The following is a 25,306-nucleotide window of genomic DNA, read 5'->3' as shown; positions in this document are numbered from 1 at the left end:
TCCCTCATTACAACTCTTGAATGGTGGTGATTAAACTTAAGAAATTCTTTCAACAGGCGTCTCTTTGAAATGAGTATCAATTAAGTCCTTTATTATCGGCTATTCTTTCTAACAATGACAATTCACTGCACAACAGTGACTGAAAAAGGCTTTCCTTTAAAATAAGTGACTATACGTGCAAATAAGACGACCTCCGTATAAGATGAAAATGAGCATATGGAGCTTTTTCTTTTCTTTCTTTTTGACTCTGAGATTATTACATGCTATACTTGGTGATGTTCCAAACCTCAATAATGTTGCTTTGACAAGTTGATCAAATAGCTGGCAGGTCATTAAAATTAACTTTGATTCTGTGGCACTTTATCATCTACACAAGTAAAACAATTAATACATCATTTTAAATCCTGAGGTACCCGGCGACTGGGAATTACACATGAATATTCAGCTAGAATTCATGAGCTAAAGTGCTCGACAGAGTGAAACATCTTTATGCGAGAAACTTCCCTGAGAATACTATTTCCTCTTCTGGAATGATTCCTGTTGCGTTTCAGCCAAAAAAATTCGGAGCCTAGAGAGGAAAACAACATTACCGCTTTCTTGGCAAATGTGACAGGTTAGAAGCAAGTTAACATTCAATCTGTTTCCCCGTCATAACCAGCATCTTTGTTCACAACTGAGTTAAGGAAGAAGAAGAAGAGAAAAAAAAAGAAAAGAAGGACATATGCCTGTAATTACTGTAACCACAGGCAAAAGATCATCGCCAACCAATATCCTTTCAGGGAGTCATGAAAGAAAACACTTCAATGTGAGACGCCAAGGAAAAAGAGAGGAGGTCTTTCTCATAGCGCAGGCGGTTAATTGATTTTGCCTATTATGAAGTAAGCAACATAAATATCCTCCTCTTTAAACCGACTACTGAGACGTGCTCAAGCAGGGCTTCAAATAATGCTACGACGTTTAATTTGGGGCACTTCTTTAACAAACTACTGCAAAAAACGATGTTATTTGGAGGTGTGTGTGAGTGTGTGCATGTGTTGTAGTCAATATTGTTTCTCCATCTGATGCAATTACCATGTATAGAGGAGTTTTTTTGGAATTTGCCTGCCTTGCCCCCCCGAGAGCCCTAAAACTCGCAGAGGAGCCGAGTCAGGCTTTATGAAGTCCTTATCAGCGATTAGAGCAGCAACCCCTGCTGAATGATCATTTATTAGATCTCCTCACCGTTTAAGGTTCAGGGCACAATGATCTTAATTACTGCTATAATGGGTGTATAAGCAAAAGCCCAGTGTAGTTCCGCAGTGTCAGTGGCAGCTAAATAAAGGGCCATTTTCCCCTGCTCCCAGCTCTTAAAAGGCACGTTTGAAGCGGTGGTGTGATGAAAGGCTCCAAATGAAGGGCAGGGGGGGAGAAAAAAAAGAACAATAACAAATTGACATCTCTTTTTTGGAGAATTATACCACGGGGGAAGGCATTCTCCCATCCTTAATCACTATAAAATGGTTTAACATGACATGCAGAGGCTGGCAAATGATCAAATCCTGACAGGAGGACAAATTGCAAACAAAATGAGAGATCAAGTTTATTAGAGCGCCGCCTCTGGGAAATGAAAATCTTTAATTCTCTTTTTACATTGACATTTATTTGGCTGGCGTGAACAGTGATGTTCACACACAGACACACCACTACGGATGCACCTACTACTGTAACTGCTCCACTGCAATGATAGCACAGTCAATGACATTTATCATGTTTGCCTTTGTAGCTGACACCTGAAACACATTGTCTTTCATCCAGCCGGCATTCATCATGTATTTTATATAAAGTTCATGGGGGCGCACGGCTGTGTGTTCATGCAGGAGCAATGAGGGAACCAGGCAGGAATTATCCATCACTTCCAGCACAATGGATGGATTCGTGTTGGTTTTTAAATGTCGGGACTCTCTTTAAAGAGTTCCTTTTAAATTCTCATGAAAGGAAAATTCACTTCGAGGAATTTGACTTTGATAATGAAAATTCAAATGAGCCTTTTCGATTAAAATATATGCTTTTAATTAAGCCCGTGCAGTAACGCTGTATTATCGCTTATTAAGTGGAATCATTTTGGGGTAATACTGACACATCACACTGTTAATTTATGAAGTTGTGTGATTAAATTAACAAGAAGAAAATGTTTGAATCTTTGTTGTGGAAAGTTTAAATGAACGCGAAACAGCATATATCAAAGCTGCCGCTGTCCACCCATCAGTCCAGCCATCCTCTTAACCGCTTTTCCAATTCAGGGTCACAGGGAAGATGGAGACCATCATAGTGCAAGAAACTGGGTACACTTTAAACCGTTCAAATATATTCTAAAGAGCTTGGAAAGAAAAGCGTCTGGACTTCTTTATGTTGCTTGAAGACGTTTCACCTCTCATCCGAGAAGCTTCTTAAGTTCTAAGGGTCAAATGGTGGAAAGTTCCAGATTTAAGTCCTAGGGGAGTGTCATGAACCCCATTTTGATCCTCTACCTAATCACACGAGCCAAGGTGTGAAAATGAGTGTAGGTCACAATCAGCCAAGGTTTCGGGTGAGCTCATTGCGAAACCTAGCCCCACCCTATCATGTGATTTCCTGAGATTTCCTGAACAGGGGGTTCATGACCCCCTTTTGGGGACACTCCCATAGGGCTTAAATCTGGGACTCTCCACTATTTGACCCTAGAACTTAAGAAGCTTCTCGGATGAGAGGTGAAACGTCTTCAAGCAACTTAAAGAAGTCCAGACGCTTTTCTTTCCAAGCTCTTGACTGAGAACCTTTCCAGATACATTCAAATATATTGTACAACAAAGAGCCACAGGATCAGATGCAAATAAATTTGATTTGCATATTAAAATCACACCTCATCTTGTACTTTTTGTTTCTTGTATTATGCTGGTGTGTTGTAGATTTTCTTTATTTCAGTTTGGATTCAGGTATCAAACAACCTTTTTAAGATTAGGCAAAAAACTTTCTTTTTCAATAAAAAAGGACCCTGAATCCTTCCTTAGTTACGCTGCAATTGGGCTACGCTGCTGGCTTCCCACGATGCACTTAGTGTTTCTTCTTCCTCACCATGTGTTTATGCACCACTCTGCATTTAACCATTACTCATTACTACCCTCTGGCATCCTGTCTCCCTCCCCTCACCCCCGATGGTTGTGGCAGATGTCTGCCCCTCCCTGAGCCTGGTTCTGCTGGAGGTTTCTTCCTCTTAAAAGGGGAGTTTCTTTTTCCCACTGTCGCCAAATGTAACCTGACTGTTGTGGTTTTCAGTGTTATATTGTATGGCCTTTACATTATAATATAAAGTGTTTCGAGGCAACTGTTGTGATTCGGTGCTATATAAATAAAATTGAATTGAATAATTATGATGTGCGTCTTCTTCTCAGTTTGTTAGCAGCAATTATGTTTTCTTATTATTACTATTATTTTTATTGGCCATTGAACTAAGTTAATTCAAGGAATGGCATGATGTGCTGACCGTAATGCAATCCCATTATCATTTAGCCAGAAACATCCCAAAAAGTTGATTACTTTTCATCAATTGTTTAAAATTCCATACACACCAGCTGCATCAGCACATCTTTTATACACCTAAAACTTTCCTATAATTTCAAAACTTCTATATTAACAAGCATATTTTATTTAAGCTGTCAAACTGTGTCTGTTCTTTGAATTGTTGCGGTAACAGACTCATAAATGACTAAACTTGTAATAAGAAGTCCACTAGGTTTACAAGAAACGGTGGATCGATTCCAATCCACACAGTCTTATCGCCACAGGCTAAAGATGGATAAAGGTCGGCAGCATCAGTGAGGGGGCAAATTTCTCCAGCTGACTGGACAGGTCGCACCCCCAGGCGTATGGCTGCGCTGAGCGGGGGGCATTCCCCTCATGGCCGAGAGGTTTGCTGGACAAGGATTTAGGGTGAAATATCGCGTTTGTTTATTATTTTTATCATTGTTTATGCATCAGAAGTTGTTCAATAAACCATATTTTTCAGCCACAGTGAAGTTAAGAAGAAAAACCACACAGCAAATTCAAAAGTGTTACATTTTTTGGTGTTAATAGTCTTCTTGCAAAAGTAGAGTTAATTTTACTCTAAGCAGAGTCACATTCTTTTAATGTAACTCTGAGGTGTAAAATGATAGTAGTTAAAATCGAGTGTTAAAAATGAGTGTTTCTCTGTCAAATCTGGAGGTGTTACAATGGAAACATTAACTCTTGACCTCTTAACTCTGAACTCCTACAGGGGCTATGACACCAACAGAGTAAATTCACAGACTCCGCCCCCAGCACGGCTCCAATCGAAGCTGAAGTGAAGCCGTTTCAGAACATTTTGCTCTACATATTTGAGTTGTTTGCCATGCTTGGTAAGTCATTTTTTCAAAGATTGTTTCAATTGTTATTAGATTTTACTTCTGTGGCTCTTTGGAGTTGAGACAAAGCTGTGTGAAAGGCATTAGCCATGTTGCTCGCTGATAGCATAATATTCTGTTTTAGCTAGCTGAAAGGTATTGTTTGCGGGCAAATACCACAGCCTTGAAAAAAAGCTTGCATGTGAATTTTCAGTCAAACCTTTGGTCAAATACACCTAAAACAATGTCTAGAATGTGAAATGTTGGTATAATGGTGCTACTTGAAGCCTGAAAACGATCGCACATAAAAAAAACAAAAAAAAAACAACGAGCAAACAGCAGTAGCAGACGTCCTGACTGGGTTCTACGTTAGCATAGATCCCTCCAGAGTTTTGTGCACACGGTTTAGGTAAAAATGAAAAAGGTTGAGGTTTTACATTTAGTTCAGTATTACCTGTTGCCTGTGTCCTTGTCTTTTGGGAAAATACTTTACACAAGTAATGGCTCAAAGAGGATTCCTTTTTACTGTGCTGCAATTGTTTACTGGATTATTTGTGCCATTAATTAGTGTCAACTAATTTTTATTCAATCTCCGCACAGGATATGCTTGTGAAGATGGAATATGGGGGAGAGCAGAAGTGCGTTGAAGTTCCACAAAGGGATGAATGAAGGACATGCATATTGTATTGAAGAAATAAGTGATGAGAATGCTGTTATTTGCATTTACCATGTCAGACCTTTTGATAAACAAAATTCTAATGAAAGTGAGAACATGTATACTGTTACGTCTTTCAGAAAATGTTTTGAAATTGTGGTACACAGTTCAGAATAAATGTTTTTCAAAAACCATTGCATCTTTTTAGTAAATGTTTATTTCCAAAAGAAATTTCTAGAAGTTCAGAACAGTAAAATTCCCGCTTTTTAGAATGAATTAGAAGATAACTCTTACGTAGTTAAACTAAAATACTCTTTGAGAGTTAATATATAAACTCTTAACACCAAGTGTTAAATTATCAACTCCAGACAGATTTGGTGTTTAACACTAAATCAGAGTTAACCTTCCAACTCTCCAAAAAGAGTTAAATTAACACTCTCTGGTGTGGACCCATATAGACACTTTAATAGTGTTGAAATCAAATCCGACAGTGTTAATTTGGACATGCTGGATTTGCTGTGCACTTGTTCTTGATTGACCGATCACTACATCTCTGCATCTTTACCTGACTTTTTGCAAACTGCGTCACAATTATTGTAAAATCCCATACATATCAGCAGCATACTTGATAATAACAACACGTTTTGTTTTTGTGCATACATTTGGCATAGTGCCATTACAGGCACACTGGGACATATAAAAATATTGTGTATTATATTTCGGTTAATATTCATTTAACTACTCAATAATTTTTTTTAAAAACCCATAAAAAACATTTTTAAGCCAGAAAAATGGTTAAAAAATGACATTTTATAACCTAAAAGTTTGTTCATTCATTTACAATTATTCTTACATTTACTTAATGCAAAGTCAGTCTTCTTTGAGCTCTTATTTTGGTCTCCGTCTGAAGGAGCACCATCAGGTAACTGTTAATGGACAGGTAGCTTAGCGAGAATTTATTCCAGTGCTATCACTGAAAACTAAAAAAAACCCCACAAAAAATGCTGAGAATGAACCAAATTTAAACTACAGCTTTCCACAACGATACAGTATAGTTGTGAAAAACTGCAAGTAAATATTCTGTGAGCTCATCACTTTAAGTGTACACGTTTACGTTAAACATAGCTGATTTATGCACTGTTAACACAAAAATATTCATTACAGCTGCTTTATTCTTTATCAAACCATCATAGTCTTTTGAGAATATGGACAAAAAGGCAGCATGGTTTATAGATGGAAATAAAGGCACCAGTAAATTAAACCGAACGTCAGCTTATAAATACAGTGGGGCAAAAAAGTATTTAGTCAGCCACCGATTGTGCAAGTTCCCCCACCTAAAATGATGACAGAGGTCAGTAATTTGCACCAGAGGTACACTTCAACTGTGAGAGACAGAATGTGAAAAAAAAATCCATGAATTCACATGGTAGGATTTGTAAAGAATTTATTCGTAAATCAGGGTGGAAAATAAGTATTTGGTCACCTCAAACAAGGAAAATCTCTGGCTCTCACAGACCTGTAACGTCTTCTGTAAGAAGCTTTTCTGTCCCCCACTCGTTACCTGTATGAATGGCACCTGTTTGAACTCATCATCTGTATAAAAGACACCTGTCCACAGCCTCAAACAGTCAGACTCCAAACTCCGCCATGGCCAAGACCAAAGAGCTTTCGAAGGACACCAGGAAAAGTATTGTAGACCTGCACCAGACTGGGAAGAGTGAATCTACACTCAACAAAAAATATAAACGCAACACCTTTGTTACTGCTCCCATTCCCCATGGGATGGACATAGAGACCTAAAATTCATTCCAGATACACAATATAACCATCCCTCCCAAACAGTGGTCACAAATCAGTCCAAATGTGTGGTAGTGGGCACATCTGCCATATTGAGATAATCCATCCCACCTCACAGGTGTGCCACATCAGGATGCTGATCTGACATCATGAGTAGTGCACAGGTGTACCTCAGACTGCCCACAACAAAAGGCCACCCTGGAATGTGCAGTTTTTTGCGCTATTGGGGGTCTGGGGACCCAGAACCGGTCAGTATCTGGTGTGACCACCATTTGCCTCATGCAGTGCAACACATCGTCGCATGGAGTCTATCAGATTGTCAATTGTGGCCTGTGGAATGTTGGTCCACTCCACTTCAATGGCTGTGCGAGGTTGTTGGATATTCGTGGGAACTGGTACACGCTGTCGTATACGCCGGTCAAGCACATCCCGAACATGCTCAATGGGTGACATGTCCGGTGAGTATGCTGGCCATGCAAGAACTGGGACATTCTCAGCTGCCATCTGCCCTGAACAATGTGAACCATGATTCATCCGTGAAGCGCACACCTCTCCAACGTGCCAGACGCCATCGAATGTGAGCATTTGCCCACACAAGTCTGTTACGGCGACGAGCTGGAGTCAGGTCAAGACCCCGATGAGGACGACGGGCATGCAGTTGAGCGTCCCTGAGATGGTTTCTGACAGTTTGTGCAGAAATTGTTTGGTTGTGCAAACCAATTGTTCCAGCAGCTGTCTGGGTGGCTGGTCTCAGACGATCTTGGAGGTGAACCTGCTGGATGTGGAGGTCCTGGGCTGGTGTGGTTACACGAGGTCTGCGGTTGTGAGGCCGGTTGGATGTGCTGCCATATTCTCTGAAACGCCTGTGGAGACGGCTTATGGTTGAGAAATGAACATTCAATGCACGGGCGACAGATCTGGTTGACATTCCTGCTGTCAGCATGCCAATTGCACGCTCCCTCATTGCTTGTGGCATCTGTGGCATTTTGCTGTGAGACAAAACTGCACATTCCAGGGTGGCCTTTTGTTGTGGGCAGTCTGAGGTACACCTGTGCACTACTCATGATGTCAGATCAGCATCCTGATGTGGCACACCTGTGAGGTGGGATGGATTATCTCAATATGGCAGATGTGCCCACTACCACACATTTGGACTGATTTGTGACCACTGTTTGGGAGGGATGGTTATATTGTGTATCTGGAATGAATTTTAGGTCTCTACGTCCATCCCATGGGGAATGGGAGCAAAAACAAAAGTGTTGCATTTATATTTTTGTTCAGTGTATAATAGGCAAGCAGCTTGGTGTGAAAAAATCAACTGTGGGAGCAATCATCAGAAAATGGAAGACATACAAGACCACTGATAATCTCCCTCGATCTGGGGCTCCACGCAAGATCTCATCCCGTGGGGTCAAAATGATCATGAGAACGGTGAGCAAAGATCCCAGAACCACACGGGGGGACCTGGTGAATGACCTGCAGAGAGCTGGGACCAAAGTAACAAAGGTCACCATCAGTAGGTGTCCTGAAGCGGGGGGAGAGCAATCCTGCAGCAGCGTTCTGCTGTACGGATCACTCTCTGGAGAGCTTTTTGGTCCTTCACACAGCTGTTCCCAAACCACGATGTCATGTTCTGTGTGAGGATGCTCTCCACAGCGCCTGTATAGAAAATCCTGAGGATCTTTGGAGAGACCCTGAACTTCCTCAGTTGTCGTAGGTGATACAGGCGCTGCCTAGCCTTTTTGGTCTGGACCTGAATGTAAGCAGCCCATGTCAGGTCTGAGGAGATGTGGACACCAAGATACTTGAAGGACTGCACCCTCTCCACTGGAGCTCCATTGATGATAATGGGCTTGTAGTCTTTGTGCTGACCCCTTCTGAAGTCCACCACCAGCTCCTTGGTCTTGCTGATGTTCAGCTGGACAGAATGGACAGAATGAATGGGGCCATGTATCGTGAGATTTTGAGCCAAAACCTCCTTCCATCAGTGAGAACTTTGAAGATGAAACGAGGCTGGGTCTTCCAACATGACAATGATCCAAAACACACCGCCCGGGCAACAAAGGAGTGGCTCCGTAAGAAGCATTTGAAAGTCCTGGAGTGGCCTAGCCAGTCTCCAGACCTCAACCCCATAGAAAATCTGTGGCGGGAGTTGAAAGTCCGTGTTGCTAAGCGACAGCCTCAAAACATCACTGCTCTCGAGAAGATCTGCATGGAGGAATGGGCCAAAATACCAGCTACTGTGTGTGCAAACCTGGTAAAGACCTATAGTAAACGTTTGACCTCTGTTATTGCCAACAAAGGTTATGTTACAAAGTATTGAGTTGTATTTTTGTTATTGACCAAATACTTATTTTCCACCCTGATTTACGAATAAATTCTTTACAAATCCTACCATGTGAATTCATGGATTTTTTTTTCACATTCTGTCTCTCACAGTTGAAGTGTACCTCTGGTGCAAATTACTGACCTCTGTCATCATTTTAGGTGGGGGAACTTGCACAATCGGTGGCTGACTAAATACTTTTTTGCCCCACTGTACTCTTTCCAGCAGGATGAAATTGAGAACGCTGGACACATGTGAGGACACTGTCCTGCAGCGCTAACACTCTTGCTGTTGCACTGCCTCTCCGCAGTCCCCAGCGATGAGTGATATGATGGAGTCTTTACCTGAGGCTATCTCTCCCCATGCACAACTAGTCGGAACTGAACTGCAAGGGCAATGAGGAGAGACGCCCCGTGGCTCCAAACAAAGGCAAAGGCTTCCAGCAGTAATCGGAAAGTATCGTCTCTCCTCACGCTGCTTAAACCTGCAACCCCTGCTCAGTTATGATGACACTGCCATTTAATGTCCTGTTAACAAATATGCCCTGTATCAAAGGAAACTGGATTGATTTGAACCGCTCCCCAAGGTCACTCTGCCAGCATTTTGCAAAAAAAAGGAAAGAAAAATAGGGCAGGATGTAAGAGTTGAAGCATTAAAAATTGCTGAGGACTGGCCTGGAGTCTGTCCAAGACAAAGTTAGAAGTACTTCACAAATCAATGCCTGCTCTCTGCATCCCCCACGCTTCTTTTATGCTCTGAAATGACAGAATGTAGTGCAAGCATTCTTTTTTTGAAACATCTGGTGTCAATATTGGAGCTTAACTTCAAAGAAATTACTGATAGCATTCTGCTCCCTTCAGTCAGAGATCTAGCATCTATTTAAGGCTGTGTTCTGCAGCTTCGAGATATGAGGTTTAAGTGAAGGGTAAAGATGTCCAAAAGGGGCCAAAGATGGGATGGCTTCGAGTGGAAAATGTGTGTAGATAAGCAGACAAAAAAAGAACCCTGAAAAGAAAAATGGCATACCGACAGTTGCGACGGTGTCGTCCTTGCCCTGGGTGAAGACCACCACTCGCTGCCTCTTCGTGTTCTCCTTGGGGAGATTTTGGGTTTTCTTTGCAATCTCTGCGATGTCGTCTGTCTGTGAAAAACACCGGACCACCGGGTGAGAATGTGTTGAGTCGAGCGAATGCAACATGAGGAGCAATTTCTGAAGAGTTAATCAAAGATCACGCGTGTGACTGAGATAGGTCAGATTTTTCCAATCCAGGCAGACACATCAAAGTGATAATGAAACCAGATGGGCTGTGAACCCATTTTGAAACAGATCAATAGGGACGCTCAATGAGGCTTCCACGCACTTACTGGAGAATTGCGAAAATATTAGAATGTCATATTCCCTAAGTGAGATGAAAATAAGCGTGTTAAGATATGCTGTTGTCAGATAAAGCTACTTCTGCAAGCTGAAGGGATAGGTGGTGCGTGTACTGTATCATTCTCTTCCTGAAACAGGCCATCTCTCCTCAGCATCTGCACTGAATGGATATTCTCGCCTGGAGACGACAGAACTCTCCAGAGTGCTTGCCTTTGATCATGAGAGGGATAAAAAAACCCACACCTGTCAGTGCTACTTTATTATTAACTCATCATGATGTACTATGAGCAGGTAGAACGTCTTTATCGCCGTCTCGCAGTGGGGTGGACTGCTTTTCTGTAATACAGCACACTGAGGAGCTAGCATTAGGGATACTAGATGCCTCTAGCATCTGTATCAAAGCGAACGCTTGAGCACCTTCAGGGGTGAGCAAATACTGTGATTATGGGAGTAATCAGAAAGATAGGCTCCAGCCCAGTACCACCAGGCTCACTGGCTCACTCAAACCAATGAGCTTTTTACACCTTTAAATGCTTCCCAAACGCCCTTTAATCAGGCCTGAGAGGTCCAGGGAGACCCAGGGCTGAGGAAAAATGGGTGTAACACTCTAAGTAAGTGCTAATGGTGAGGTTAATACAGAGGCCGTTAGCAGACGACGGCGAAAAAAAAGAGCAATTTGTCACTGTGACTGGATGTAACCACAAGCACTCCTCCAGACACTGAATGCAAAACCACACAAGGCTTCGGCACATTGTCACCCTTGGGTTTTATGTTCACTGACATAAAAAAAAGGGGCTCCACTGAGCTTTTAGGAGCTAAAATGTTCTAAAGGCCAGAGGTGGTAGGGCACACAATAACACAAACACAAGTTTACAAAAAAAGGAAGAAAAGAAGTGCCACATGGCTCTGAAGGCTGATTCAACAGGTGCTCTTCAGTAAAATGATATTTTAAGTTTACTTTTCAAGCAGTTCAGCAGGAAAAGAAACCTCACACGACTCTTCATTAGGATCTGACAAAGACGCAATCAGTCAGCCAACACCCATGACATGGTACGCAACCCATAGAAATAAAAGAAAATATCCAATCCATGTTGAAAAAAATCACAATAAGTGCTTTGCAAAATAAATAAATTAGTGCTTTACACTTTATTAGTGCTGGTTTGATCCCAGAAAAAGCCACCAAACCATCAAGAACTGCCTCAGGAAGGGCGTCCGGCACATCTGCAGATCCAATATATGTAGAGCTACCTGTGTGAATGTGTGAATAATGGAGCAGCTGAAAGTAGCTTTAGTATCAACAAAAGTAAATCTGTAAGGTAAATAAGTTGTGTGCTACATACATAAAATAGTAAAAAGGGTGTAAATGTTTTCTGTAAAGAGTTTTGTTTTACAAGGTGTTTCATTCCTAAGCTTATCACACTAAATGTGTCAAATGGAAACCCAGCATATCCAACTTTATCACATTGGAAGCTATCGTTAAAGCTACGCTAAAGTGCTAGTGTTTAAGTTTTCAAAGTATCTTCCAACTACTAGTCAGAAAATAAACTACCAAAAAAAATTAAAAATGCAGAAAATCTACCTTGTTGTTCAGACTTGAAAGCTTACTGGCCTGCAGTGTTACAATCCACAGTGTTTCTTGTTGAAGGAGGTTTTTTCAGTCTATCACCAGCTCCCATATAGATAACTATCACTTCTAGAGTGAGCACTTTTATAGCAAAGCCACAAAGAGGGGGGTCAAGGGTGCGATCAGCTTCTTTAAACTCGCCCAGTAGCAGTGATGACGAACACGGCAGTCACTGCAGCTCAAGTTTGTGTCTTTTGGAAACAAACCAACAGATGACTAAAAGACAAGACAGGAAGCTGTGAGTCTCGCTACTGGTCCACTTTCGGACACGTGATTTAGAAATAATTTTCTAATTGAATGTTTACTTCCCTACATATTTTGAGATTTCATCCTTTAGTATAAAAAACTTTTGACGTGCTACAATTGGATCTCCTGGGTTAGCCTTTACACGTACAAGCACACTTAACTTAACTTCCTCCTTTCTGCCAGGCAGAAACACTTACCTGACAAGCTCCCGGGGCAAAACGATACAGAAAAATAACGTTCAGCGCGAGTGCAGACAAATGACTTGACAAATGATATGGTCAATTTGGTTTACTACTGACAAATGGCAATATTTACAATTGTGAGGCAATTGATCAGACATAAATCAACAAACCGTGAAATATGAAAGCTCTACAAGGGTGTTAAATTGTGTTTCTGTGTTGAAGCCAGTGAGAAACTGATCGTTTCCACTGCATGCTGCTTGAGAAACACTGCGAGGGAGAGATTCAATTAGAGCTGTGATGCTGAGTTCTTTGAGCATTTAAAGGAAACAGATCACAATCAGGCGACTGTGTTCAGATCTGCTGATTGCTGTTTTGGAGAGGAAAGCTTTTTATCTTGTGTTTAAGCTGAAGAAGGGCTGCTGTCATTTTTGTTAGTCATCCATAATGTGATGATAACAGTGTTTTGGGATACATGTGGCGCTTTAGGGTCATAGAATCCAATTATAGTTCCCGACCTTCCCCAATTAACCTGGACTTTTACTGAACTTCAATCGACCTCAGTGGCCTTCATGTTTCGTTTCAGACAGCAAGTCTAACTTTTTGTCTTCTTTGGAGTCGGCAAATGTTAAAGAACAAATGTTTTTGGCTATAAGACTAAAATAAAAAACTACAAATGATAGAATATAATAATAAAATAATTGTAAGGTAAAAATGATTGTTTGAATATTGATGTTTTCAAGAAAACCTACTCTGCTTTGAACACAAGCCAACTTTATTTTACTTTTTAAAGCAATTCAAACCATTAGAATATGGTTAACAGGTGGTTTTCTATGGCATCAGAGGCTGCCACTGAACTATGAATTGAACAAATGCCTTCTGCTGCTAAAGGCAATCGGATAAGGCTGAAAGCTCTTCAAAATTTCTGGTAAGTGGATCTTGTAAGACTTGTAAGACTTTTTTAATCTAATTACTTGTGGAAGCTTATAAATGAGTCTTAAAATTAATTAATTTAATTAATATATGACATTTTAAATTATGGAGACCAGAAAAACCTAAAAAAGTAAATAAATAAATACAGTAAGTAGTTTAAAAAAATGTGTTATTAATATCCCAAAATCCATCAAAATATATGATAAAAAATCTTTCTAAAAATAATAATTAAAAAAAGCATAACTATCATGGTATTAAATATATAAAACGAGACTTAAATTATATTTCCGTACTTTAGTACAATATTTGTTCATAACCTATATGCATAGTTTGAATAACGAGTAAGTATAAATGTAAAAACAAAAAATAATAAGATTATTAATTGGGTTTTTTTATTAGCATTTAGTTTAGTTTTTTTTTATAATAGAGTAGAGTAGAGTAGAGTAGCCATTTATTGTCATTGTACATGTACAAGGAAACTGTGAAAATTATGGAGTTTTTCGAAATTTTTTGGGCCGTTTTTGACCTCTATACATTATGTAAAGATGACAAAACATATCCATATGAACTCATACAGGTGTACTGTGTATTTGCAAAAAAACAAATTTCCTCCGCTAACACTGCCTTAACAATTAATCCCCCATCTCCGGGTTGAATCAAAGTTTTACAGGCTAAAACTGTGCATATTCATATTTTTGAGGACTTGCCAGGGTATGACTGGTCTACGGGAGCCGGCCTGTACCAGTAAAGTTTAAAACGGTCACCAGAAAGTGACGAGAGGAGAAAAAAAAAGCGGTGAAGAAAACATCTTTGAACCACAGCCATCTAGAAATGCGCCAAGTACAGTACACACCACCGATGTTATCTGAGAAATCACATTCATCCAATGCAATTTCGCAGAGTGTTCTGCCAAATCAGGTTGACACGGAAAATGTCAAAGAATTGTAACTACTAGGAGAGTCTTCACTTTGCCCTTTGTGGGTTTTTTTTTCCATGTGAGGCCGCTCCATTACTAACACCTCCCCAATTCCACCACCCCCCTACAGCACCACCACCTCCGCCTTCATCCCTTCTCCTCTCTTAAACCTGTCACTGCCATCAGGATTGCATTTCTATTCCAGTCACGTTGATCACACCGTTAGTGATTCTGGATGACAATTACTCACACAGAGCAGAGACATATTCAAGGCAGCGCTACCTCTGAAAGAGAGAAGGCACTTAAAATACCTGAGCCCATGTGAAGGGAAGAAAAAAAAGCCTCGCATATCGGCTATTTGTGTTTTGATTTTTGCATTTAAATAGCAATGGAAGGAATATGCAAAAACACGAGGAAAAAATAGACTAAGGGAACGTTCACTTTACACTTAAGAGGCAGCCCCACGTTAAAACACACCGTGCTTTCTGTAATCTTCATTTCCATAATCCAAAATCACAGGTGGCTGTAATTTGGTTATTAAAAGACGACGGTGCGCGCTCAGTGTAGTGTAATGCTATGGCAGTGAAGAGGAGACATACAGTATGCGATCCCTGAGTGCAATGAAGATAATGAGGAGGCTTTTTAACCAGGCAACCTGATGAGCCCCACGCCTGCAGAGAAAAGCTTGAAACCATGCCCAACTTCTCAGCTTCCCAAGAGGCTTTTCAAAATTCAATAAATAACATCTGTAGGCGATGTTGGGTGCAGACCTAGCAGAGTGCGTCATAACAGAGAGCTGGCTGAACAAAGAAACCATGACGACTGCCAGGTTTCCATAGCAACTGCTGCAAGGCCTGGAGAGTATAATAGCACATCAATCACTGTCCAAAAAGAACTTCATTATCAGCAAAAATAAACCTTTAGGATCTTTTTAGTGTGCAATTGCTGGTCAACTCACCTCAAAGCCCAGCTCTTTGGCAAACGTGGCCGCCTCCTGGAAAAGATAAGACACAGACAAATGAGCAGTTAATTACAGAGTCACAAACAGAGCACAGTGTCGCACACCAGACGTGAAGTAAAGACATCTCGCTTCCCTCCGCTCCTCGCATGTCTGGCCATTTTCACTTGAGAATAAGTAACCTGAGTTAGTGTTGTTCTGCCAACTCCTGATTTAATAGGCGTGCAGCCCACCCATTTAAACTACAGCCTGACATCATCTCATCTTACCAGAGCAGCGTGAGATAACACCCCATCAGCCTCCAGCCTTGAAACCACCACTGAAACCATGAATATGTGCTAGTGTGTGGGAATCCCCAACACTTCAGGCATTCAGCGCCCACTTTATGTTGCTTTAGTCTCCTAACAGGTGCACTTAAACGTTTATGCAGGCTGTAGCGAGTTAATTGCGAAAACCGCTCACTGACGCCGTTTCATAGTTTAATGTAGTCTCCCAGTGGTCGCAGGTACAAGCTGGTGTTAGTAAAAAAAAATCTAAAAATAATACACTTATAGCATTACAGGGCTCACAGAAACATTTAAAGTTTACTTCTATAACAAAGTATATTTAACAGCTAAATACACTGTAAAAAAAACATTTTAATGCATTCTCTGTAAAATTACAAATCTAAATATATATTTAAATTTAATACATAAAACAATTAAAACCAATGGAAAAATATATACGGGAACAACTTCAAAGTAAAACCTTTTAAGTATCTAAATAATGTTTTATATTATATAAAAGAGATAAATCACCAACTGAATGCCAAATGAACCATATCTGAAATGGGCATCGGCTGGAAAATGAAAATATACATTAAAAAAACCCAAAAAAATTAACCAATAAATGATGCATTTAAATACACTCAGAAAAGCAGTACTAACTACTGCTATAATTGATTCGTCATATTGTGCAGTCGTTAATGTAAAAAAACAATGAAGCTGTCTTCCAAGAACATGAACATTATCTGCAGTGTGGTAAGCTGTGATGTACAACATGTGAGTAATAAATAGGCCGTGTTACGATCCTCTAACTGATGACAGAAGCCGTTGCCTGTCAGCTCCGAACGATGTCACAAATTATGACAGACAACCTCCTGCACTAAATTCACTTCTGACCCCAGACAGGATAATAAGTTGATGCTATGATTCTAAATAATCCAATTATCTGCAGGAGGAGGGTGTGTATGGGAGGGGGTGTGGTGTTTGTGTGACCTTGGGGAGAGGTTGACAACCTGGTCCTCAAACAGAAGGGGAGGAGATGACATGGAACAATAAGGTTACTGGTCCCTGGAGGAAAGCCTCATGGCTCCCTGGCTTGGATCAACATCACAGCACCAGCAATATGTCAATTCATCACCCCACCCTGCGCCCCTCACACACACAGGCTAGACAATTAGCTGCTGTAGTCGAGAAGCAGTTCTGTAATCAGCAGAAGGTAGTGTTCTCTTTTAACCTCTCTTTGCCTTTTCAATCTATCGAGGGCTTGGGTCTCACATTTATTTTCCTTTATTTACAACCACATATTGACTTTTCTCCTCAGGAACGCTCCATCACCAACTAGCACGAGGCAACGCGCAGGGACAAGAGCAGCCTGGAAAAATGTCTTGTCAAAACAGCAATATTTCATATCAAAGCATTTAAGAGACACACGAGTGAAGGCTGGAATAACTATAGTGCTGCCGAGCAGTGCATGGCTCTGCCCCTCTCTCTCTCTAGTTAGCAGCTATAATATTTGTGAGAAAAGCCTATCGAGAGAGTGTGGGTGTAAGAAGAACAGATAATTGAAGCAATGTCTATGAGCCACATGTGTACAGTGTAATCCCTTTTAGGAATTTATTAATTTCTAGTTGTTATGAATGCCAGCATCAAAAATATGTTGCGCTGTAAAGCTCGGCTAAAACTAATATACTGCTATGATAAATATTGCATGGCGGTAAATATGCAATTACCGAGACTACCCATACAGCCAATAAAACTGGAGCGATGGGCAATTAAAGCCACTGTTCCTTAAGGAGCTTATAGCGTTAATATTCAAAAATCTTATGTTTCAGGCTGCGCGTGTTGACATGTGCTGTTTTGGGATGTTGTGGTAGACGGTTTTTAAAATGACGGCCCATGTGCTTCTACAGCTGTTGCAGCAATGACAAGTGCTTGGAGTGACATCTGGGCGAAATCCTCTCGTGCTCGAAAGAAAGGAGGGGGAAAAGAAAAGGCATCTCGTTTGTTCGGAGATTGCTGTGATTGCACGCTCGCCTTTCATGATCTCCTTCGAGTCCGATTCCAAAAAAGAGAGACAGAGAGAGAGGACTCTTGCAGATCTCAGGGCTTGCATGTTCTCCTCCTTCTCCTCTTCGGGCAAACAAGGTAAAAGATAACAAAGCAGGCAGAGTGCATGAGCCCTCTGCAGCCATAGTTAGTATAAAGCTATCAGAATGTGTGAGATGTTGCTGCTGTCAGAGGCTTAAACAGTCAAAGGGATATTTTTAGAGAGCTTAAGCTAATAATCCAGAGCCCCGTCGGGGGGGTGGCGGGAGTCTACAATTTCTTTGCCAAGCAAAATGAAAGAGGAAATACACACTTCATGCAAAGGGCAGTTTTCAAAGTTTAACACTTTGTTTTTTATGACACTGTAAGTGACAGGAGCCTAGCGGGCCTTAAACAGTCAGAGCAGAAGCTGTATGTTGCATATTTTCTGTGAAGTTATTTATATCGTATAGACATTTTTCCCCCTCCCTCCTTTTAATGAAGTTAAACTGCTGATTTTGCATTCAATCTGAGAAACCTGCAGTCAACTGCAATTTCTTTTGTCGCCTGGGGGAAGTGAACAAGCTATGAACATATGACTACAAACAATATTGTTAGCAAAAAAGTAAGTTATTTACATAGCCCATAGACAGAGGACAATTTCCAGTATTTGGAATCATATATCGGCCACAAGAATGTAATCCTCTGCTTTTAGCTCAGTTTTGGCCTCTACCAGCTTATTGTAGAAATGTCTGGCTCTTGGGATGCTACATTAATTTAATGAAATAGTTGCTGTAAATAGGCTCTGGTGTTATTTTTTTCAGTTGTGGAGCAACGTGTAAAACGTGTAGGTTTGGGTAGATGGTTGGGGAACAAAGATAATAAGTGAAAAAAAAAGTGCTGAAGGAAACTGCAAAGTTGAATAATAATTTTCCATTTGTTCACCATTATGAATGAAACCTAAGACTTTATTCTTTCTTTATTCCGTTAGAGTTTCCTGATCAATTTTACCTTTTAGGGTAAAAAAAGAGGCCTAGACAAGCTTTCAGAATCACCACAGTCATCTTTGTTTCTCTGAATAGAACAAAAAAAACTTTTATAAGTGTATTTTTTTTTTTGAAGATTTCTATTTATTTAAAGTTCCTTTTAGTAATGTACACGTCAATAAAAAACCTGGGGGCAAAACAAATTCCACTCTGTAATTTCCCTCCTCCAGTTTATGGATCAAATATGGAATTAATCACGTTTTCTGTATTTGTGTGCGAATGTAACTGATACATATTTCTCTTTTTCTACTCAGTCCATATCTTAATATAAATGTTGTATACAGTATGGTTTATGATGATCCTGATGAAGGCCAAGTTTGTTCACTCACCAAACACTTTATCATGCACACCTTAACAATACCGCATCAATTTTTCAGATGAACTGGTGCTAAAAAGATGCTCTGAGATTTTGGTCATTATTGACATGGTAGCAACACACAGTTGCTGCAGATCCACGATGCCAATCTCTTATTTCACCACAACCAAGAGGTGCTCTATTAGATTGATATCCAGTGAATGTGGAGGCCACTTGAGTATAAAGAACTTATCATCTTCAAGAAATCAGTTTTAGATGATCTGAGCTTTGTGACATGGAAGCAGCCATCAGTAGGTGAATACACTGTGTTCATACAGATGGACATGGTCAGCAACATACTCTTTAAACTGTGCCTACTTTGTACCAATGGGTTCTAACTGAGCCAAGTAAACATCCCCTACATCTTTACACCACCATCTACCTAAACTGTTGATACAAGCCATCCTTTAATGTTGTTTATACCAATTTCTGACCCTACCAACTCAAACTGGGGCTTGTCAGACCAAGCAATGTTACTATTTGCAAATAATTCCCTGTTCCCAGCAAATACGAGATAAACCCATCGTAGTCTTCTGCTGCTTTAGCCCATCAGCTTCAAGGATTGACATGAGATGCTCAGAGATGCTCTTCTGCATGCCCTGGCTGTAACAAGTATTTGCTTGAGTTGCTTTTGCCTTCTTATCAGCTCACTGCGTGTGTGGATATTTTTCTTTGATCATCATAAAGACATTTTCACCCAAAGAACTTTTGCTCCCTGGATATTTTCTCTTTTTCAGATGATTCTCTTTAAGAATGGATGTGTGGAAAAATTGATTTGCATTAACCAGCAGTTGTAACTAATAAACTGGCAGTTAAGCGTGTATACTACAGGTGTTGCTAGACCTCACAATGAATTTGATTCCAAAAGATTGGACAATTTGGAACCGGTTCTCAATTCCTATCCTATCCAAATCATTTAATGCATTGCCAGTTAAAGTACCACTACATATAAGGACACCCAAGAGAAAAGAAATTAATAAAACTGTCTGAGTCGTTAGCTTCCAGGATAAAATATTCCCAGTAGAAAAAAAAACACCAAACAAAACAAAGCAAGTAGTGAGGTTTTTTTCTCCTCTGTGTAACAAGTTGTCGAGCATATGTCACAGCAGGAGTGCGTCAGGGAAAAAAAATCCAATTTCAGTGTTTTAAAGAATCTAAATCAAAGAGCAAACCTCAGTGCTAAGGTTAATAAAAGTTGATAAGCTGAAAAGCGAACTCCCCCAGGCTACTCAGAAAATAAGCATTTATTTGACCGTTAGCCCAAGCGATGCAGAGGCAGAAATTGAATTGTATTTGACGTTGTGGTTTTTTATTCCTGGGTGCAGCCCTGACAAGTTTTTCACACCAAAACCTCTGTTTTCTTCTTCCTCTATATAGCGGCTCATTTCAAATACCTTAAGGTTTTAAGGAACCATAAAGAAGACAACAGTTTTCTATATGTAGAAATGATCACGCCTGTAATGATATTTGGAAATGACTGATCTTTAGAAACCATTTAAAATAAAGTGAGCATGACTGGGTTATAACACGTCAAATAATTCAGCCACTTATCACTACTCACAGATATAAGTATATGTATATAACAATGGCATATGGCGTGTTTTTGTCATTCCCTACATGTCAGCGTAAGACATCACTCAGGCGAGTCAGACAGCTTTCATAAATGCCCAGTATAAACAACATCTGGCATTCAACTCAAGAGTTTCCAGTCAGATTACTACAGTATACATTACAGGGCAGTGGGTGGGCGGGTGGGGCGGGGGGGTTGGAGACTGAATAACTAATCAAGACGATGACATCGGAGGGGAGCATCAGTGTCCTTGACGTGGCCTCGGGGTCACAAACATATCTCCTCCTGGATGTCAGGATGTCAGCCCTCAGCACGAGTCCAGGTGCTGCCGAACAGGAAGCTGCCACCTCAAAGATATGCGGGCGGATAACAACCACAGGTGATTATTAAAACGATCATGCAAGCTGATAGCAACTCACTCATGCTGGGTGGAAAGAAGGCAGCGCCCTGCTACTGTGCGGGACAGATTAGGATGAATAAATCACCTGTACCGAGCCCTCCTGAAGCTCCCAGGAGAATGCAGCAATTCTGCTCAAGCATGACATGCCACAAACATGGGGGTAAACACACGCAGGAACAACACACTCCAGAAAGCCTGGAGTCGCTTTTACTGCCTCTGGGAATTTACTCAACAGCAGCTGATGGTATTTCACTTCAAGTTTTACTGAGCCATTAAGTGGCATGTTTCATCTTCGCCTTGATATTTTCGTACATTCAAGTGCAATCGCTCAGATTTTAATCTGCAAGTCAGTGTATGTTTATAGACAAACTTACATCAACTGCTTTAATCAAATCCACAGAAGAGCTTTCTCAAACTCTGAAATGTGTTTGAGTCACGCCTCATTTCTTTATGTTTTGCTAGCAAAATTGGAAATAGGTAGAGTGATTCATTGAAACATGTAGAAACATCATGGAAAGACACTATAAGAGGCAATATTCAGTCAATATTTGGTAAGACCACATTTACTCTTCAGCACAGCCTGAACTCTCTTAGGCAAGCTTTCTGGTCAATTATTTTAAGTAACCTTAAGGAATAGTTCTCCAGGCTTCCAGAAGGACATTCAAAGCTCTTCTTTGGATGTTGGCTTCCTTTTGTTCCGTTCTCTGTCAAAATGATCCCACGCTGCTTCAATAATGTTGAAGTCTGGGCCTGGGGAGGTCGGGAATGAAGCCATTTCCAAAATATATATTTTTTATGGTGGATCAAAATTAGACGGTACTTTTCTGCATTCCTAATTTCATCAGTTTTGACAAGATCTCCAACACCGCTGCATGAACTGCAGCACAAAACCATGACTGAACCTCCACCGTGCTTTACAGATGGCTGTACACATTCACTGTTGTACGTCTCTCCTGACCTCAAACTATCATTTTGGAAATCATCACTCCTTCAGACTTGTTACCACTAAACTTTCAGTCCAGGTCTTAAATAATTTTTATAACTCAACCCTTCCTTAAGAATGGCTTCTTGACAGCCACCCTTCCACTGAGACCACTTCTGATGACATTTTAGTGAACAGTAGATGGATTAACTGAACTTTGATGGAGATTTTGTTTATCTGCTGTAGTACAGGTATATAGTATAGTTGTCCAGTTTCCTAAAACTTTTAAAGATATGCTCCTCACCATGACGAGATATGCCAAGTTTTCCGCTAACAGCTCTTTGGGAATCACCTTGTTGGTGTAAAAATGCTATTTTATGCCTGTTAAACGTTATATTTAGCTTTTCTCATAACTTCGACTAAAGAAATGGGAACAACTCGTGTATTTTTGCTACAGCCTGCTTGTAACAAGGTCCCTAAAATTTTAAAAGTGGTGCTCCCATTGAGTTAGGTGCCTTTTTATGCTCATAGAACCAAAAAAAAAAAACATTCCACTGAAAACATTTAGCTACAAGGACTGAAATGAAAAGGAGTGAAAAAGTAGCCAATGTCCACATAAAAACTTTGAACTTCAGAAAACCTTGGCAATTATTGCTCAAGACCTCTTAAAATTTACAAGATAGTCTGTCTCTTTGGAAGGGAAACTCTAATAAAGATGCTAGGTTATAAAATTCCTACACTGTACATGTCATGCCATTGTGCTTTGGGTGTATCTAAAGAGAATGTTTCTCATTGTGTAAATATTGCTCAGTGATGGTAAAAAAAAAAAGTTATCAGAAAGAAATGCTATAGACCAGACCCTCCAAGTCTTAAACAATGGATGGACATTGTGGGGGAAAGGATGATTTTCTCCCTAAAGTATAGGAGAGACACCTTTATCGCCTGTATGTCAACCTTGGGACAAAATTCTGAGAATATCATTTGTAACGATGTTTGCAGTATCCCACCTGTTTGTGTTCTTCTAGAAAAATAACAACTTTTCATTTAGCACGTGTGTGTATATATATATATATATATATATATATATATATATATATATATATATATATATATATATATATATATATATATATATATATATAGATATATATAGCTTAACACTTGCACATTATTTCATCACCTAAAACTGTTTTCTATTATCTTTGTTTTTTATTTATACATATCTTGAAGGACAGTTATTAAAAAACATGACTCACAGAAACACCTGTCAAAACTGATTTTTTTTTTTTAAAAAAACAACCTTTTTCCCATCTGCTGTCTACAAGATTATCTATGGTATGAAGACAGCTAAGTCTCAAATAAACATATGCACCACAGAGCTTATGCTTTTTTTATTGACAAATTTGGCCAAACTGACAAAGACTAGATTTGATTTTTTCCAAGTTTAGCTGATTTTTTACTCCTTGTTTTACTCTACACTGGTGTAATACATATTTTTCTAAAAAAAATATTGTGAAATATGTCTCTCAACAGGTTATGTTGTTTTCTGAGATTTTGCTGGTGTACCCATCAACATAGGTTGGAGTCGGGCAACCGTGCTTAGAAATTTGACTTCTTTTTCTTTCTGGTTTTTGGAAATTAAGCTGACAAAGTTCTGCTAAAGAACAATACAGGGTAAAATTATCATCACTGGTGGCACGATAATAAGCCAATTTATCTGACATTTCTTACGAATAAAATAGCCTGAATAAAGGAAATAACCAAAAATCATTGAGCTGAGTTTTTTTTTTTTTTAAATCTAAAAGCAAGTGCACAGTTAGACTGAAGCTTTCATGTGTCCAATTTCAGCAGTGCCCTCGCCTGTCAGTGCATTATACACCTCTAGCAACAGCATCTGCTCCCATCTTTCTTGGTCTACCTACAAGGGCAGGAGAGCGGTAGTAAGCCTATGGGGATGGAAACAGCACCTACAGCACAGGTCCAAAGGTTAAACAATCAGAAACATGTGCACTACATAAATATCTTCTCTGATAGCAATCACAGCAGGGAAAGCAGGGTTTGCATAAGGAGCTCCGAACATAGGATGTAACCTTAGATAGAGCAGGAAGGACCAGATGGGCATTCAGTGCATCTGCTGGGGCTAATGGAAGCAGTGGCAGCAGCAGTGGTAGCTTTGTGCTGGGGGGAGTTAGTTATCAGCCTGATGGCCTTATCAGCGCTGAGGGCCTCTATCACACATCTCACCTCTGGACTCAAACAAGGGGTCAGTACACAACGTCAGACTACCAGAAACCGGTTATCTCTCGAGGAAGCGGATGAAGAAAAAACAGTGGATGAAGTGTTTTAGCTCAGAAAGAGCAGCTATTAAACAACTTCTTTGGTCCTTGTGAGTCTCAAAGAACTCAAATTACAGCACGATTTTTTTTCTGTCCTCTTTTTGTTTTTTTTTTCTCTTTGCTGGACCATAGGTTGTCTTGATACTGATCTCTCTGCCTCCTCTAGCTTTCTCTAGCGAATTATTCCAGATGTTTTGGATCTGTATCTTTTTGCTCCATAATCTTTAGTGTGTTTTGCTGTCTTGCTCTCTCCTCTGCATTCATGTATATCCTATATTAGTGTTGCCTCGTATTTTTTCTTTGTCCTTGCAGGCCTCTATACTGGGGAAGATGCTGTTTTTCTTTGGTTCTTTGGTTGCTTCTCTGATAATGCTAAAACTCATAGATCACCATATTCTTCTACATCTGTCCATACTTCTGGTATGCTCATCACTGGTCCCTGCTGTAAATTTAATATGGTGCTCTAAACTTTACATATTTCTACACTAACTTTGTAATACTGTGCTATGTAAAAAAAAAAAATATATATATATATATCTTTTAAATAAATAAAGATTCATCTCCGTGCTTACAACGATCTTGGCTCAATAGATATGACGTCTCTTTGACTCTAAAGGTGAGCCAGCAAATTAAATCAGCACCTCCATTCTTGCCTTTATAATGTGAAATCTGCTAACCCAACTCGCTTTTGTCTTCCTAAGTGAAGTTTTTCTTTTGCTCCAGTAACTTTTATTGGTGTACGTTTGTTTGCTCAAGGTCCACTTGATTGAATTTTTCAGGACTTGCAATTTCCACACTTAGAGGATTACCATTTCATACGCATATAAAAGCAACCGAATTTCAATCTTGATTCCTGTTCTTTGGGGCACCTTTTTCAGGGTCAATACATCAATTTATCTTACAATTTAAGTTATAGAAATAATATCCTTGGGCAAAACTGCGAGTTAGGAATTGTTTAGCATTCATGGAGTTTAAGTTCCCTCTAATTAAATACCTGCTGCCGA

At 40.0% G+C, this 25,306-nt stretch overlaps 1 protein-coding gene across 4 annotated transcripts in view; it reads right to left on the bottom strand.

Moving 5' to 3' along the window:
- Positions 1 to 25,306, bottom strand: part of adkb (adenosine kinase b) — a 134,827-nt gene that overhangs the window by 8,448 nt on the left and 101,073 nt on the right. For all 4 annotated transcript variants that reach the window (XM_085416568.1, XM_085416565.1, XM_085416566.1 and 1 more), the window contains 2 exons: positions 15,386 to 15,421; positions 10,181 to 10,295 (listed from right to left, as the gene is read on the bottom strand). In XM_085416568.1, coding sequence (XP_085272694.1) covers positions 10,181 to 10,295; positions 15,386 to 15,421 — 151 coding nt within the window. The remainder of the gene's footprint in view (positions 1 to 10,180; positions 10,296 to 15,385; positions 15,422 to 25,306) is intronic.

The sequence above is a fragment of the Rhamphochromis longiceps genome, linkage group LG8 (genome assembly GCF_057381845.1).
Source record: "Rhamphochromis longiceps isolate RC_006_pf linkage group LG8, R_longiceps_female_GT1.1, whole genome shotgun sequence".
In the NCBI taxonomy this organism is placed as follows: domain Eukaryota; kingdom Metazoa; phylum Chordata; class Actinopteri; order Cichliformes; family Cichlidae; genus Rhamphochromis; species Rhamphochromis longiceps.
The sequence above is the reverse complement of the archived record's forward strand: the minus strand, read 5'-3'. Positions and strand labels throughout refer to the sequence as shown.